The 18,902-nt window shown below is 44.3% G+C and overlaps 1 protein-coding gene across 4 annotated transcripts in view; it reads left to right on the top strand.

The window, feature by feature from the left end:
• The first annotated feature begins 924 nt into the window (after positions 1–924).
• Positions 925–18,902, top strand: part of lrr1 (leucine rich repeat protein 1) — a 43,020-nt gene continuing 25,042 nt past the window's right edge. Inside the window, exons 1-5 of one of the 4 annotated variants that reach the window (XM_072490950.1) lie at positions 925–1,149; positions 3,362–7,033; positions 13,253–13,405; positions 13,520–13,713; positions 13,800–13,898. In XM_072490950.1, the coding sequence (XP_072347051.1) occupies positions 13,342–13,405; positions 13,520–13,713; positions 13,800–13,898 (357 nt within the window). In that variant the 5' untranslated portion in view covers positions 925–1,149; positions 3,362–7,033; positions 13,253–13,341. The remainder of the gene's footprint in view (positions 1,150–3,361; positions 7,034–13,252; positions 13,406–13,519; positions 13,714–13,799; positions 13,899–18,902) is intronic. The other 3 variants (XM_072490958.1, XM_072490965.1, XM_072490974.1) reach the window with 3 other exon arrangements.

Here is an 18,902-nt window from a genome sequence, read left to right as displayed (position 1 = left end):
TGGGCGGCACGGTGGTTAGCATTGCTGCCTCACAACTCCAGGGACCCAGGATTCAATACCGGCCTCGGTTCACTGTCTGTGTGGAATTTGCACGTTCTCCCTGTGTCTGCATGGATTTCCTCTGGGTGCTCTGGTTTCATCCACTGTCCAAAGATGTGCAGGTTCATTGGATTGGCCAAGGTAAATTGTCCCTCAGTGTCCAAAATTGCCCATAGTGTTGGGTGGGGTTACTGGGTTATTGGGATGGGGTGGAGGTGTTGACCTTGGGTAGGGTGCTTTTTCCAAGAGCCGGTGAAGACTCGATGGGCCGAATGGCCTCCTTCTGCACTGTAAATTCTATGATAATGATGTAAATTCTATGATAAAGTCAAATTGCTGCACCAACACCATGCCCACATTCGGAGGAATATTATGAGTGTCAAACCATCTCTGGAAGCTGCAGGTTCCTGTTAATCTGCACAGGAAGCCAATAATTAGCTCCCTCTACAGTGTCGTAATAGGGTTGCGAACTCTGGCTTGATACATTCCAGACTGCCCCCTCCCCCGGGCTTATGCCAGTGGTCGCCTATCCTGGGTGCCTGCCTTACCAAGGCTTTGCAACAGGTCCCGCCCTCTTTTGGCATTTGAAAACTTTTTGGTCACCCTCGTGGCTAATTAAGAAAAGTAATCTCTGGGGAAAGTAAGGCGGCGTTAGGGTTTCAGGTCTGGGAAGCCGGCTGACTTCCAGCTGAAACTTTAATTCTCCCCTCCCCTGACTGGCGGTCCAGTCACCCTTCTTCCCTGTCTTTTATTTCAGCTTTCCAGCATCTGCAGCATGTGAGCTTCCCGTGACTCCGCAGCGCCGCCCGCGGAGCCTGCGGGTATTTGACTGCCGGTCTCCCGTGGTTGCTCATTGGATGCAGGTCCGGCCAATGGGCAGACGCCGTGTTGAGGTGTGGCAAGGCGCGCGGGTTTCGCAAAACGCCTCATTTTTTCGGTTGCTTCAGCCCGAGGCCGAGTTTCTTCCCTCCACCCCGGGCATGTAAATCTCCTCCCCCGGCCTCGGGGGGGTGGGGGCTGTGGTCCGGCTGCAGTCGCGCGTTTTAATCGCCATTTGTCCAATGGTGTCAGTCACAGTGCTTCATCTCTAATCCAGCGGCCCTGCAACTGGTGAGGAAAGTCTTGTCCTGTTTAAAACCCCAATATGAACTCTCACATTCCCGCCTTGCCTTCTTTGCGGCGGATAGAAGTCTCACCGCGGGAGGGGACCTTTGCTTACGGACAGCTTTTCTCCGGCCCTTGCCTTGCTTGAGTTGCCCCCCCCCCCCCCCCTTTTATTTTGGACTTTTTGTGAAGTTGAAGTAAGGGGGCTGGAGTCCAAAGCAGGGCCTGCGCTCTGCTGAAAACTGACCGATGTCAACACTTCTTTCAAAGAAGAGTTTGCACGGGCGAAACTATTGCTTCCGACTGCCAAATAACGTGTGGGCACCTGCTGCTCAATGAAAATACCGAGAGGTGTTGTCGGACTGCGTTATAGAGTGCCACACGCTGCCTTGACCCACTGTGCAGCGGCTTACAGGATTTATTTTTATTTGTGGTCTGAAATGAGTTTGCCAGATCAAAGCGAACGACTTAAAATGTCTACGTTTCATGAAGTTCAAGTAGATATTGCCTCATCAGTCTAACCGGGCAAGTAAAAGGGGGGGGGGGGGGGGGGGAAGAGAGAGAGGTTTGTCTGTCAAACAAAAAAAATTAAAGCACCAAGTCCAAGCCCTATTAATAACTTTGTACTATTCACTGCAATGCCTTGGTGAACATTTTGCACTCCCAACTAATTAATTTTGAGAAATTGCAGCAATTTTGGTGGGAGTGTTTGAACGCCATCACCATCTCTTCCTTCCACCACCCCCATCATCATTGCCCATTTGGGGAGATGCTTCAACCAATTCTCTGTGTTTGTATAATAATGATGTAGGTTATTCCAACTGTTTCACCTTGGATAAGAGATATGTTGTGTGACAAACTTTTTGGGTAGCAAACGGTCACCTTAGTGGTTTATGCTTCACTGAATGTGTTGGTCAATAGCTCAAGAAGGATCTCTGTCTTTGAGCTAGGTGATGTTAACAGGGCAGCACCAGCCAGGGACTCCATTTCTGATTGTTCTACTGTAACTTCTCGAAGTCTTTCTTCATGTGGATATTTGGTTATGTCTGCTTTTAGCTTTATTAGGATGCCCTTGCCTATTAAATTATTTGTTGATGCTCAATTGTCTCAGCTCACACTTGAATAATGGATACTGGGGTGATGTACTGGATTGACAGGTGCCCTCTGGGAATGTGCCCTAGAGAAAATACATCATGGATAAACCTTTGAGTTCTTTGAAGTATACTTTAATTTAGTGCATGTTTGAACATATTCTGAATAATTTAGATGTTGAATTTGCTCATAGGGCGGCATGGTGGCACAGTGGTTAGTACTGCTGTCGAGACGCTGAAGACCTGGGTTCAATCCCGGCCCTGAGTCACTGTCTGTGTGTTTTAGAGTACCCAATTATATTTTTCCAATTAAGGAGCAATTTATCATAGAATTATTTACAGGACGAGGCCATTTGGCCCATCGAGTCTGTACCGGCCCTTGGAAAGAGCACCCTGCTCAAGCCCACACCTCCACCCTGACCCTGTAACCCACCTAACCTTTTGGACACTAAGGGGCAATTTAGCATAGCCAATCCACCTAATCTGCACATCTTTGGACTGTGGGAGGAGACTGGAGCACCTGGAGGAAACCCATGCAGAGACTGGGAGAACGTGCAGACTCCACACACAGTGACACAAGCCAGGAATCGAACCTGGGACCCTGGAGCTGTGAAGCAACTGTGCTAACCACTGTGCTACAAGTTGCCAATATTATTTTAAACACATAAGTAGCCACCTGTTGGGGGGGGGGGGGGGGGACGGGACTGGGGAGGTACATATATATTTGGGTGCCGGAGCAACCCTTACATTAATTATGTCCAATACAGAGAGGGCAATATGCGAATGGATCCGGTGTTGGTGGTGTTACTTGCGTGCTGCCCAATCCTGCACATCTTTGGATTGGGGGGGGTGATGCCCACGCAGACACAGAATGTGCAAACTCTGCACAGAGTGACCCAGGGCTGGGATCAAATCTGGGTCCTTGGTGCTGTGGGAAAGAAGTGCTAACCACTGAGCCATGATGCCGCCCTGTCCATGCAGAGTTTTCAAATTCTCCCCCTGTCTGCGTGGGTCTCACACACACAACCAATAGATGTGGATCGGCCATGCTAAATTGCCCCTTAATTGGGAAAAAAATAAAATAAATAAATGGGTACAATCTGTAAATGTTTTTTGTTTTTCCTCAGGTACCCATCGGAGCACTCAATTTAGGAACTTATTGATATAGCATGGCTGTGGAATGAAAAGACTGGAAATTCAATATCTTCATGTCTTCATTTGGAGTCATCATCATTAGATTCAGTGTTCTAGACTCTTGGCTCAAATTTTGAAGGAATTGTTCTCTTGAAAGAGAATTTGGCACTTGAATTTGCTTTAATGGATTACTTTGGTTTTACCGGTTTTAGATTTATTGGTAAATAACATAAAATCAGTACGATTAGACTGATCTGGGTGCTAGCCAGCACCGTGGCATAATACGTTAACACAAGAAAGTAGTGCATTGTAGGATTGGGGTTATGACTGCAATTCCCCATTCTTTTTGTCTGGCTATCTATGTGAAGCATAAAGTAGATGCCAATTCACACCAAGTCTTGTTCACCCATCACTACTCTGTTTGCTGATCTACATTGGGCTCCCCATCTGGCACCACCTAGATTTAAACATTCTCATGCTTGATTTCAAATCTTTTTGTAACTTCCATCAGTCCTACAACCTTTCCAGCAAGATCCCTGCTGTCTTCCAATTCTGGACTCTTGAGAAATGATTAAAATTGAAGGAGCTTCATTGGCAACTATACTTTTATTAGCCTGGGCCCAAGCTTCTGTATTTTCCTTCCTCAGTCTCTGTTTCCTTACACCTCTCTCCTCTTAAGATGCTGCTTGGAACTTTCTTTAATCAAGTTTTTAATCATTGGTTTTAATATCTACTTGGGTATATCAATGTTCCATAAAGCTCTTGGGGATATTTTACTTTGTTAAATGTGCTGCATAAATGCAAATTGTTGTTGATAAGGACCCCCCCCCCCCCCACCAAAAGGTAAAATACACAGACCTGAAAGTTTTCTTTTTTATATATAAATTATCCAATTAATGTTTTTTCCAATTAAGAACATAAGAACTAGAAGCAGGATTAGGCCACCTGGCCCCTCGGGCCTGCTCCACCATTCAATGAGATCATGGCTGATCCTTTGTGGACTCAGCTCCACTTTCCGGCCCGAACACCATAACCCTTAATCCCTTTATTCTTCAAAAAACTATCTATCTTTATCTTAAAAACATTTAATGAAGGAGCCTCTACTGCTTCACTGGGCAAGGAATTCCATAGATTCACAACCCTTTGGGTGAAGAAGTTCCTCCTAAACTCAGTCCTAAATCTACTTCCCCTTATTTTGAGGCTATGCCCCCTAGTTCTGCTTTCACCCGCCAGTGGAAACAACCTGCCCGCATCTATCCTATCTATTCCCTTCATAATTTTATATGTTTCTATAAGATCCCCCCCCTCATCCTTCTAAATTCCAACGAGTACAGTCCCAGTCTACTCAACCTCTCCTAGTAATCCAACCCCGTCAGCTATGGGATTAACCTAGTGAATCTCCTCTGCACACCCTCCAGCGCCAGTACGTCCTTTCCCAAGTAAGGAGGCCAAAACTGAACACAATACTCCAAGTGTGGCCTCACTAACACATTATACAATTGCAGCATAACCTCCCTAGTCTTAAACTCCATCCCTCTAGCAATGAAGGACCATTTGCCTTCTTAATCACCTGTTGCACCTGTAAACCAACTTTTTGTGACTCATGCACTAGCACACCCAGGTCTCTCTGTACAGCAGCATGTTTTAATATTTTATCATTTAAATAATAATCCCTTTTGCTGTTATTCCTACCAAAATAGATAACCTCACATTTGTCAACATTGTATTCCATCTGCCAGACCCTAGCCCATTCACTTAGCCTATCCAAATCCCTCTGCAGACTTCCAGTATCCTCTGCACTTTTTGCTTTACCACTTATCTTAGTGTCGTCTGCAAACTTGGACACATTGCCCTTGGTCCCCAACTCCAAATCATCTGTAAATTGTGAACAGTTGTGGGCCCAACACTGATCCCTGAGGGACACCACTAGCTACTGATTGCCAACCAGAGAAACACCCATTAATCCCCACTCTTTGCTTTCTATTAATTAACCAATCCTCTATCCATGCTACTACTTTCCCCTTAATGCCGTGCATCTTTATCTTATGCAGCAACCTTTTGTGTGGCACCTTGTCAAAGGCTTTCTGGAAATCCAGATATACCACATCCATTGGCTCCCAGTTATCTACCGCACTGGTAATGTCCTCAAAAAATTCCACTATATTAGTTAGGCACGACCTGCCCTTTATGAACCCATGCTGCGTCTGCCCAATGGGACAATTTCCATCCAGGTGCCTCGCTATTTGTTCCTTGATGATAGATTCCAGCATCTTCCCTACAACCGAAGTTAAACTCACTGGCCTATAATTACCCGCTTTCTGCTTACCTCCTTTTTTTAACCAGTGGTGTCACGTTTGCTCATTTCCAATCTGCCGGGACCACCCCCGAGTCTAGTGAATTTTGGTAAATTATCACTAGTGCATTTGCAATTTCCCTAGCCATCTCTTTTAAGGGGCAATTTAGTGTGGCCAATCCACCTAAACTGCACATCAGTTGGTTGTGGGGGTGAAACCCACGCAGACACGAGGATCTGAGAATTTTCATATCTTCTAGTAGCATTGCCAAAGAAGAGAGAGCTTCTAATTTCAATAAATGATGTCAAAAAAGAGGCAAATAATCCAAACTATAGTTTGAGGAATGGACAAAACTATGAACTTTTTTTCTGGTGGCTGTAACTAGGATGTTTACAGACATTTCCTGTCTTTATGGTATCAATATTTTGTCTTAAAATATTATTGGGCTTCTCTAATCATTACCTGGTTAGGTACCATGATTATGGCTATCTAGATTTGTCAGCAAAGTGATGGAAGTGTTTTCAACAGTGCCTCACTTAAGTCAGCAATAACCTGTTTGCTGACTAGCACCATGGAGCCCTAAAATTGGAGTCCATGGGAATCGAGAGAGGAAATTCCCTGCTGGATGGAGTCATACTTGGCACAAGGGAAAATGGTTGTTGTTGTAGGTTAAACATCTGTCCTCAGCATTACTGCAGGAGTTCATCTGGGTAATGTCTTGGGCTCAACCATCTTCAGCTGCTTCATCAATGACATTCCTTCTATCATAAGTTTAAAAAAAATAAAAAAATTTAGAGTACCCAATTATTTTTTTCCCAATTAAGGGGCAATTTAGTGTGGCCAATCCACTTAACCTGCACATCTTTGGGTTGTGGGGGTGAAACCCACGCAAACACGGGGAGAATGTGCAAACTCCACACGGTCAGTGACCTAGAGCCGGGATCGAACCTGGGACCTCGGCGCCGAGAGACAGCAGTGCTATCCACTGCGCCCCATCTATCATAAGTAAGAAGTTTTACAACACCAGGTTGTAAGACTTGCTGTGCTCACCCCAGTCGAACGCCGGCATCTCCACCCGGCATCTCCACATCATTCTATCATAAGGTCAGATGTGTGATGCTCATTGATGACTGCACAATGCTCAGCACCATTCGCAACTCTTCCAACACTGAAACAGTCCATGACAATCTGCAACAAAAGCTGGATAGCATTCGGGCTTGTGTTGATAAGTAGCAAGTAACACCACATCAGTGCCGGGCAATGACTTTTTCCACTTAACAATCAAGGATATTACCATCGGTGAAGCCCCACTATCAACATCTTGGGGGTTACCAACTGTGGCTACAAGAACATATCAGAGTACTTTGACAAGTAAGTCATCTCCTGACTCCAAAACCTGTCCACCGTGCTACAAGGCACAAGTAAATGCATTGGAAGCAGTTCAGAGAGGGTTTTTCAAACTCAGGATCACAGAGCAGTTGGTCGCAGCATTCCTGATCGTGGGTGCCGACGGCCGTGACTGGCTTTTAAGAATGCCAGCCACAGGCAGTCCACGGTTGGCTATGGTGTTTGAGGGGGCAGGATGGTGCGAGGCTGGGGTGTGTGCTGGTCACCAGCTGGGGGACGGGCTGATCTTTGACCAGGTGGGCGAGTGATGCTAACGGTCGGGACCCCTGCTTGGAGCACCACTCTGCTGCTCACTCACTGCGCTGCTCAGCTGGTCCCCCATCACCAGTCTGCAGTATGTGGCTTGCGGCTCTGGTTAAGCTGCTCAACTGCCTGCGCGATGTCCACTTGTACTCCCACAATGTGAAGTACGATTTGGGACGTGGTCAACAGTCTATGACTGGGGTGGATGCACCTAATGACAGTGACAGTGAGAGGGAAAGATTTGTCAGAGAGGAATACTAATCAAATATGGCCAGTCAATACGGTTGACACATGCCAAACTGAAAGAGCCCTACACAGTCATCACTTTGTGTCACCACTCCGGAAACCAGGAAGTAAGTACTCTTGGTGAGAATGGAGAAGAAGGTGGCTTGAATGCTTGGATAGTGCAATGCAGTGGAAACAGTTGGAAATATTGTGACATTGTGTGTGCCTGACAAGTTACTTCATCTCATCTAAATTCATAGTTTGTAAAGTAAAAACATGATTGTACATTTTTCTATACTCGTTTAAATTTCTGTGTTAATGTAAGGATGCACATGTCCAACTGAAATTACTTTAATTTTCACTAGTAAAATGTCATAAACTTGGAAAAATCAGATATTGGAAATAAAGTTTCAAAGTCAAAAAGAATGCCGGCCGCGACCGGCCTTTAAATAAAAACAATGCAATCTTCCTGCCAGAAGTGGTGACAGAGAGCAAGTCGCATGACTGGCACGTACACTGACATCATGCGTCCTGCACATCCATGCTTTGGGAGGAGAGATTTTGGCCAGAGACACAAACTGGTCAGGATCTCACAATTTAATCTGTTAGAGCTTCCCAGGAGAGTCCATGGCAGGACAAATCAGTGCTGGTTTTAGCTCTGTACCGAGGTCCAGGGTCTCTGATGAACAACCCATTAAGAAGAAACAAATCGGGAACAAAGCAATATAAAGATGATTTATTGAGTTATGGATTTAATTGTGCCAATGCAAAGCCCATGTATGTTTATATGCAGGGAAGAACTGGCAAATGAAAGTTTAAAACCCTCAACTTCAAAAGGCATTTGAAGACTAAGTATGATTTCAAGGACAATTTTCAAAGGATGCAGCGAGAAATAAAATCGTCAGCTGAAGTCCTTAGCAGAAATGTAACATTGAATGACAAAGCAAGTGGGATTATGAGGAAAGCAGAGTCTTTGTATATTTTCAAGACAGATCTAGATAGATTCTTGATTAACAAGGGGGTGAAAGGTTATTGGGAGTAGGCAGGTTGAAGTTAAAATCAGATCTGCCATGACCTCTTTGAATGGCGGAACTGTTTCGAGGAGTCGAATGGCCTAATCCTAATACATATGTTCGTAGGTTAGAGTATAATGAAATACTTTCCACTTGCTTAGATAAATGCAACTCCAATAGCGCTCAATAAGTCGACACCATCTAGGATAACCTGATTGGCACCCCATCTAACACCTTTGACATTCACTCCCTCCACCACTAATATACAATGGACAATGCCAGCAGTGTACCATCTACAAAATACACTGCAGCAACTCACCAAGACTCATTTGACAGCATGTTCCACACGCATGACTTCTTTCACTTAGAAGGACAAGGCAGCAGATGCATGGAAACACAGCCTGCCGGTTCCCTTCCAAACCGCGCACTATCCTGACTTGACATATCTCCATTCTTTCACTATTGCTGAGTCACAATCCTGGAACTCCCTCCCCTACAGCGTACCCACACCATGTGCCTCAGTTCAAGAAGGCATCTCACCACTACATTGTCGAGGGCAATTAAGGATGGGCAATAAATACTCACCTAGCCAGTGACACGCATATCACATGAAAGAATAACTAAAAATGAATGTTTCATGTATCTTGTAAGACCTAGACATTTTGAGACCTTATTATGTATCAGAAGCAGACAAGAGATCGTTTTAATTACTTTGTGGGGAAACACTAGCAAAATCAGCAGCTTTTGTTTTGCATTACTCAAGCTTATTGAGCAATTCTGGCAGAGGTGACCAAATCAAATCACATCCTGAAATGTTGAGTCATGCTACAAACAGCGCAACTCAAACCATGAGGTAAATAATCCAGTTTACTAAATTTTGAAAAATTCAATGCATGCAGGATTAAAGGAGTATAGTGAATTTAAAAGATTATGGAGTTGGTTGAGATTACAGAAGTGAAGAGTGAGGCCAATTGAACTTCTTTAAAAACTGGGATGAACATTTAAAAATGGGTGTTGCCTTATCGCGAGTCATTTAGACCAGTAAGTGCAAATGTGATGGGTGAAAAGGATGTTGTGCAACTTGGGATATAGGCTGCAGAATGTTGGAAGAATTTGGGTGTGTCCCAAAGAAAATCAGCTGTGGAAATCTGAAAAACCAAGGAAAAGGGTCTGGAAATTAGTATTTCCCCACAATATGAGCCATACGTAGATTTTCCCATAGAAAGAGATTCAGGTTAAATTGAGTCATAGCCCCACACTCTCAAACCTGTGAAGTCGAGGTAGCCATTGACAGGCCTTTGGGATACTTATTTTTCCTGGTATTTTCATCTGGCTGGTTGAACAGGTTTTGGAAGCCTTTGCAAAACCTATCTGGCAAGAGAATTTTGGAACCTTGGAGGAAGCCTGCTGAGGGGTTGGAAACATGGCAACTATAAATGTTATTTGTTGTGTTGTACATTAAATGTGTTCCTACTGTAGTGATTGATCATAGGGCTCTGTCCTGCAAAGGAAAGTTGGTCATTACATTGGTTGGCATTGTGTAAATCTTGAGATGCATTACAGTACTTTGGAAAAGTGCTTCTATGCATTCAGAACTGTGGTAAAAATGCTTGGGAACTGACATGATCTGAAGTGCTTTCCGGTAGAAACAAATGGCATGTTGTTTAAGCGTAGAAAACAAGCCGCCTCCTGTTCCTGGAATTCTTTGAATGAGGGACTACCTGATTGGCTTAGGGAAAACAAGCAATCTGTTTTTATAATTTAAAAAGGCTCCATTGTCTAGAACTGTAAAAGTTTGATTTGACAGCTGATCCCGTTATGAATGCTCGGCTGAGTTTCGAACTCTTTAAAAAAAACACTGCTCAGCATGGGTGGCATGCAGAGTTTGATTGACACGAGTACAACTATTTTGCTTTAGTGTACTTCACTCTTCCACTCATGAGAAACCAGATGAAGACTCTTGGGAGTTAAAACTAGGTCCTTTATTACAAGCTATAACACGGGCTATTGGCATTCCACGTTGGGATGCCAGATAGCACAGATTCAAGAATGGTACAGACAGATATACTTTGATTCGGGTACAAATAAATTAGCAGATGCCAATCATGACCTCCAAATAAGGTTACACCATGCATAGTATATGCCTATAATTACCAATCAAGGCACGTATGTATTACAATATCGTCAAGCACGTATTTGTCTCTACTTGTCTACTAACTGCTATACATGAGTAAGATAAAGATATGCCTGAACTGTGGTGTCCCGTACTCCCATCCCATTGTCCAGTGTTTTGTAAGACACTTCGGCAGCTGCATAATAACCAACTGAATTTGTGTGTGCAAGCTGTGTGACTACATCCTTTCTATAAGTAATGTTACAAAAGTCCTTCATGTGAGAATAGTCTGCACTGCAGCAACTGGTTTGTCATCTCTAGTTTCTGTCTTTAAGAATTTACCAGCTAGAAACCAGCCGCCTGTGTGAGCCTGTTGGTTTTTAACCCTTTTCAGGGATGATTTTTTTTTTTTGTCTCTGAATTGATGCTTATTTGTTTTTACAATTAAATGACAAACCTGAGAGCATTAAACTTTTTTCACAATGAATGGTTGTGATTGGTGATGAGTGACATTATTAGATTGTTGAGGTTTAATTTTTTTCACTCCCATTTAAAAGACTATACTTGTGGATGCTGGGTGTGTGACCATGGAGAATATTGGAGGGGGGATATGAGGGCCATGGAGGGTGGGTGAATATTGGAGGAGGGCCATGGTGAAGGTTAGGCAGCATTTGAATAGGGCCAATATCCCTGATAACTGAGTCACATCTTCTAATAATTCATCTTGTCACGCACATTCCTTTAATACTGCCTCAGACCTGTCTTGGACGACAACAGACCCAAATCCTGCCCACCCACATCTTTGAGAGATGAAAATATGGGAGGAGGTGATGGGTTTGGGGGCAAAGTTGAGAATTGCTCTGACTCTTTTATCCTAAACCTGAACCAAAAATCCAGCCCCTTGAGTTTGAGGGTGGAAGCTGGGAGGTCAGCCCATTCAAAGAATGCATCTTGCAACAATTGAAAACACAAAAGTATAAAATATTATGTAGAGCATGTTTAACAGTTGACTGGACTGATGCCACTGCTGATGCCATTGAAAAGTTAGCATTTTTTCCTGACAACTCACTCCGCTGCTTAAAATGAGAAAAAAGATCTAATGGCATAGAAAGTAGTGGATTCCACAAACCCATTTAAAGTCACTAGGTATTCTTGCTTCTGGATATGCTTAACTGACTGGACAAGACAACTCGGGGTTTCATTTCAAGTTTTGTGTGCAACACTGGGTGTACTACAGGTTTCTTACCTGTGCTTATCGTGTACTATAGGCTTCTTAACCGTGTGCTTATTTTATGTGTAATTTTTTTTTGCACCATCTGAACTCCCTGAAATTTTAATTTTCGAAACTAACTCATTCTGCGAATGGGAAAGGTTCCTGGAACAAAAGCACTAAAGCTTTGTCATTTATTTTTGTTTCGCTTTTTGCAATGAGCTGTTAAGACATATAGGCGGAAAAATAAATGTAGTTTAGAAAATGCTTGCAGTACATAATAAATGCAGCTTAGAAAATGCTCGCAATACATTGTTTACAGAAGGATACATCTTCACACAACTAAGCACACTGGTGTGGTAACAGAAAGGAAATTAATATCGTGTGTTATGACTGTGCAGGAAGTGAGAATCCTTGCACCATATAGAACTAATTCTTACGCCCTGATTTCAAGACCCGTTTTTGCTCAAATCTGAATCTATTTTGTGTTCACGCATTTTCTAAGATCCGAGTTGTGTCAAAATATTCGCTTGTTACTGCTAAAATGTGGAGAAGATACGTTTTATTTAAATAAACTTTAGGTGATCTATCTTTACAATATTTATTATTATTGAGCTCCACTAAATTTTAAAAACACATGGTCGCGACACATTGCTGGCCGTCGCAATGAAATGTCCTCGCTTCCTGACACCATAGTACTTCAGAAATCGAACAGTAAATAAGACGTGGTCAGAATGAATGAATGGCTTAGGCCGAGGTAGAAGGGTATTGGTGGAATACTTCCGTCGGACATGTCTTTTCCCCTTTTGTTCTCTCCCCTACACTGAACTCGAACCCGTGCGGAACGTGCAGTGATATAGTTATTTGTCCATTCAGTAATGTTCTGTGGTACACAGCTGGGCTGTTCCCGCCTTTGTGAAAGTACATTACGTGCACAGACTGCTGATTGTCATGGCGGTGCCAAGATGTAAATAGTAGCTGGAAGCTTTTGTACTGGACGTGGGAAATTATATCTATTACTCCAGCGCGATTAGAACACTGGTTCACGACAAAAAAACGTTATACACGTGCGCAATTTGGATACATACAGGATGTTGCGCATTTTTGTTTAGTAACCGAATTGTCTGTTCGGGAAGACGTGACAAATGGAAACTTTAATGTAGTTCCTCATGTCCACCAAAGAAACGGATCACACGAATCTACTAGAGTATTTTATGCTGGAAAATAGGCACGCCATCTTTTGAAATGTGAGCACGTTTTGGATTGAAGCAACTGAACTTTCCCCCAGTTGGCACTGCCCCAAAACGGGCTTACGTCAGTTTTTATTTTAATGATTTTTATTATTAATGAAATAAGCTCCAATCGCCTATCCCTTGCAGGGTACTGCCTCCCCTCGCTCTCCTGGGTGTCGTCCTCGGAGCTGTAGTTCTCGACCCAGAGATTTGTCTGGGGACGGGGCCTCACTTCTATGTGTCACAGCCTACGGCTCCTATCAGTGGCTGTCTTAGCCAAGGCTGCAGCCAATCAGGAAAGTAAGCACTCTGCATCCATACTATTAACTTGTTTATGTGGTCGCCGTCCAAGGGAATGCTGTGTGTTTCAAATACCCAGAATTATGTCTTCAGTGGGTGATCATTTCATTGCAGATACTATGAAACTTCAGTGCGAGGTGGAAGTCATCAATCGGATGCTCCCGACCTTCGGTATGCGGAATAGAGGGAGGGGAAACCGAGCTGTACTGTCTGTAGGGAAACACCACGAAAGGAGCATCAAAAACAACTCTGCAACCGTTCAGCTTTTGATCTGTACCTTAAAAGACAAAGCAGGCTGTAAATACAAGGTGAGTTAAGCAATATGGAATAAGTCGAAGTGCACTTTATTAAACTATCCTGTTGACAATATACTTTCACCAAAATCTCTTGACAGCTGAAAGAAAATATAGAGCAGTTTTTCACCAAATTCGTGGAAGAAGGAAAAGCAACCATCAGGCTAAAAGAACCAGCCGTGGATGTTTGCCTGAGTAAGGTACAAGCTGAATCTTTTTATCATTATATTTGAAAATGAAAAATCGCTTAATTGTCACAAGTAGGCTTCAAATGAAGTTACTGTGAAAAGCCCCGAGTCGCCACATTCTGGCGCCTGTTCAGGGAGGCTGGTACGGGAATTGAACCGTGCTGCTGGCCTGCCTTGGTCTGCTTTGAAAGCCAGCTCTTTAGCCCTCTGCTAAAACTTTTCATTCAAACGTATATGTCAAATGGAGGTGATTCTTTGAGCAGTTAGTAACAGCAGTAACTGTTGAAGGCTGAGGAGCTTCTCCAACTTGAATCAGCAAGTCCAAAGTCATCCTGCTTGACTTCCAAGCTGTTTTTTCAGACTGAACCCACAGGCATTCATGTTCCATATTGAATGAACTGAACTGAGGTTCAAAGTCTAGCTCTGATGGACCACCAGAGATACTCACTTCCAACATTTAATACCACTTTTGTATGCCCTAACGCATGGCCACAGTAGATAAAAAAGATCACCTTATCAGAAGCCTCCACGTTTCTTCTGTACCAATAGTTCAAACCAAAATAAAATTCTGTATCCTATCCTGCATCATGTCTCTCACACCTTTTCCGTTCCAGTCCTCGTTTGATTTTGACTCCCTGCTGTCTTGTTTCAAATCTTCAATCTGATATTCAAATGCCTCCAGGACCTTGCTCCAATGTACTACCGTAATCTTCGTTATGGACCCTAGCTCATACACTCTTCTAACTTTAATCTCTTGCATGCTACTCACTTTCTGTGCTGCAGTCAGTGGTGGAGCCTTCAGGCAGTATGCCTCTACAATCTGGAATTATTTTCCTAAACCTTCACTTCTGTCCCTTTTTTGTATTCCAAAACTACTGCATGTTATATTTTCTACCTTGAACATTTCTGTTATATTGTACATTTCTATTATATGAGAAATGCTATGCAAATGCCATGGTTTGGATGGTCGCTCTCTTGTCTGTCAGACGGTCAAGGATTTAGTCCACTGCCTTTAGCACATAATCCAGACTCACATTTTGCTGATGGACTGCCGCACTGTAGGTGCTATCACTCGTATGAGATATTAAGCAAGGCCCCATCTGCTGTGTCAGGTAGATGTAAAAAAAATCCCACAGTACTATCCTCCAGGATTTGAATCCACAGAAGTTTAATCAATCACGTTGCCAGAACCATTTTTGTTTGCAGTGTATAGCTATTTGAACAAGAATTGTTACTGGCCAGTGGGAAACACATCAATGGAATCTTTTGAAAACTTGGCACCTATTAGTTCTCCAGAATGTGTAGATATCTGATCCAATACCTTCCCTGACTGGTGGTGCAGGAAGATAACCAGAGCCTTAGTATTTGAGTCAAGAAGCTTTACTGCACTTTATTTTGGTGGGATCACACCTGCACTACTGTACACAGTTGTGTTCTCCTTGCATAAGGTACGATATACTTTCTTTAGAGGGAGTGAGACAAAGAGCCACTAGAACTTAGAAGAAAGGGAAGTTATCACATTGAAATTTATTCAGTTCTTAAGGTGCTTGATAGGATAGTTGATTTTCCCTGGCTGGGAAGTCTAGAACCAGACATCACTCTCAGATAAGGTGTGAGCTATTTCGGACCAAGTTGAGGAGACCGTTCTCCATTTAAAGGATTGTGAACTTTTGGAATTATCAATTGATGGATACTCTAACATTGTGTATATTCAAGACCAAGATCGTAGATTTTTAGATGCAGAGGAAGTCCAAGGATATGGGGATAGTGTGGGAAGGTATACCCGAGGTAGAAGATCCGCCATGAATTTATTTAATTGTGAAGTAGGCTTAAGAGGCTGAATGGCCAATTCTTGCTCCTATTTCTTGTGTTATAAAGAGAAGAAAAATTACCAAGGCAGTATTTTTGAAGCAGTCCCTAAAACTTAAATGTAATATTAGCAGAAGTCAAAAAATAAACTGTACTGTATCTATGACTGCATTCCTGCAATATTTAAACTAGATGGTTTAATCTGTCCACAGCAGAAAAGTACTGTATACAATCTGGTGAACAAGATGTATTGAATGGATGGTCCCATTTTATTGTAATGCCACTTATTTTTAAATTTTCCCCCAGCCCAAATGGAAATGTGTTACAAACCAAGAACAAATATTTTTTGTCCATTTTGTTAAAAAAAATTAGTGAGTGTGTCATTCCATTCCAAAGGCATTGTGCTTTGGGGGTCACATCTTGTGACATGTTGGTCCAGACCTTGCGTTAGAATTAATGGCAAGGAGAACGGTGCTTACCGTTATTAAGGAATGCGTTGGACTTCCACGTGTCTGCATGTGCACAGATAACGACGGAAATCAGTCACGTCTTGAGTTGTCCTCAAGCTGAGCTAAATTGGTACCTCACAGAGAAACTTGGCACTGAAATATATCAAGTGACTTGAAGATGCGGTACTCGTGTGATAAACACAGCAGAAAACGTCAGGGCTTTTCCATTCAAGTATATGTGAATTTTTAACAGCTCGATCAGTCTTGACTACTATCCAACAATCTCTCTCGCACTGAAGGTTAACTTTTAGAAGTGTGGAGTCTGAAATACTGCACCTGCTGACATTTTAATTTTCCCCGAGAAAGTCGACGTAAGGCTGCCACTTCCGGGTGAACCCTACCATTGACCCTCTTAAGGCGAACTTTATTTTCTCGAGACTGACAAACCCAGCCATGTCACTAACCCAGGTCTCTACACTCGGGGTCTTCAAGTCCGTCCACATTAACAAGATCCGTCTCCGGCCTCTTTCGTCCCCTGAGCTCCCGGCTCTTCCGACACTCCAAAAATCGCTACCTCCGGACTTGGCACCACCTGTGTTTTTAGCACTGTGGACATTGCCTTAGCAAAACCCTGCCAAAACCCTCTAAGCTTCGGGCATGCCCAAAACATGTGGACATGATTTACTGGGCCTCCCGCGCACCTCGCACACCTGTCCTTTACCCTGAAAAACATACTCATCCTAGCTGCTGTCATCTGTGCCTGGTGGACTATCTTAAATTGTATCAGGCTAAGCCTGGCACATGATGAGGAGGTATTGACCCTGCTTAGGGCATCCGCCCATAGACTCGCCTCTATCTCTCTTCCTAGCTCGTCCTCCCACTTGCCCTTAAGCTCCTCCACCGGAGTTTCCTCCGCCTCCGAAAGCTCCTGGTAAATATCTGAAACCTTCTCCTCTCCCACCCAGGTACTGGAGACTACTCTATCCTGTATCCCTGTGGCGGCAGCAGCAGCAAGGCCGGCACCTGCTTTCTCAGGAATCTCGCACCAGCAACTACCTAAACCCATTCCCTGCTGGCAATTCAAATTTATCCTCCAAGGCTTTCAAGCTGGGGAAGCTCCCATCTATAAATAGATCCCCCAACATTCTTATTCCTGCCCTTTTCCTTCTCCGGAACCCACCATCTAGCCTGATGATTATTATAAATCGGGGTCCAAACCAATGCTCCCTCCACTCTCTTGATCTCCTCCATTGCCCCCAGATTCTCAGAGCCGCCACCACCACCGGACCTGTGGAGTATCAGGCCGGTGAGAACGGAAAAGGTGCCTTTATCAGTACTCCCAAACTGGTGTCTTTGCATGACGCCGCTCCCATACTGACCCCTCTCCCACTACCCACTTCCTAATCATGACTATATTAGCCGCCTAGTAGTAATTGCAGAAGTTCGGCAGCGCGAACCCACCCTCCCCCCGACTGCACTCCAGCAACACTTTCTTCGCTCGCGTGGTTTTACCCGCCCACACAAAGCCCAAAATAACCTTATTCAACCGCTTGAAAAAGACCTTTGGGATGAAGATGGGGAGGCACTGAAAGACAACAGAAATCTGGGGAGGACCGTCATTTTCGGGGTCTGTACCCTCCCCACCAGTGATAGTGGGAGCATGTCCCATCTCTTAAGTCCCCATCCATTTGTTCTACCAGCCGTGATAGTTTAACTTGTGCAGTGTCTCCCATTCCCGGTACACCTGGATTCCCAGATACCGAAAGCGCTTCCCTACCATTCTAAGTGGCAGCTCTCCCAGTGTCTTCTCCTGTCCTCTTGCCTGGATCGTGTTAAATTTGTACCCCGGAGAACTGCCAAATTCCCCCAGGATTCACATTACTTCCCCCATCCCCTCCAATGCGTCTGAAATATACAAGAGCAGGTCATCTGCGTAAAGCGAGATCTGGTGCTCCACCCACCCCCCTGCCCGAACCAGCCCTTTTCCAGTTCCTAGAGGCTCTTAACGCCATGACCAATGGCTCTATGGCCAGAGCAAACAGTAATGGGGAGAGGGGGCACCCTTGCCTCGTCCACCGGTGTAGTTTAAAGTACCCCGACCTCAGCCGATTCGTACGCACATGCTACTGGTGCCTGATAGAGCAACCGCCCCCAGTCAATAAAGCCCTAACCAAACCTTCCCAGCGCATCCCACAGGTAATTCCATTCCACCCGATCAAAAGCCTTCTCCGCATCCATCGCTACCACCAGCTCCACTTCCCCTCCTTCTGATGGCATCATAATAACATTCAAAATCCTTCGAACATTGGCCTTGAGTTGCCTGCCCTTTACAAATCCCGTCTGGTCATCCTCTATCACCCGGGGGCACAGTCCTCTATCCTTGTGACCAGTATCTTAGCTAGCAGTTTGGCGTCCACATTCAGTAGAGAAATTGGCCTGTATGACCTGCATTGCTCCGGATCCTTCTCCCATTTCAGGATCAATGAAATCGAGGCCTGCGACATTGTTGGGGGGAGGGACTCCCTTCTCTCTTGCTTCATTAAATATCCTCAGCAGCACTGGGCTCAATATCTTTCCACCGGGTAGCCGTTGGGCCCCGGGGCCTTGCCCGACTGCATGCCCTCCAGCTCCTCGATTATTTCCTCAATCTCAATTGGGGCTCCCAGCCCTTCCACCAGATCCTCATCTACCCTCGTAAACCTCAACTGATCCAAAAACCGCTTCATCCCCTCCACCCCAGCCGGGGGTTCCGACTCAT

The sequence above is a fragment of the Scyliorhinus torazame genome, chromosome 2 (genome assembly GCF_047496885.1).
Source record: "Scyliorhinus torazame isolate Kashiwa2021f chromosome 2, sScyTor2.1, whole genome shotgun sequence".
Taxonomy (NCBI): Eukaryota; Metazoa; Chordata; class Chondrichthyes; order Carcharhiniformes; family Scyliorhinidae; genus Scyliorhinus; species Scyliorhinus torazame.
The sequence above is the reverse complement of the archived record's forward strand: the minus strand, read 5'-3'. Positions and strand labels throughout refer to the sequence as shown.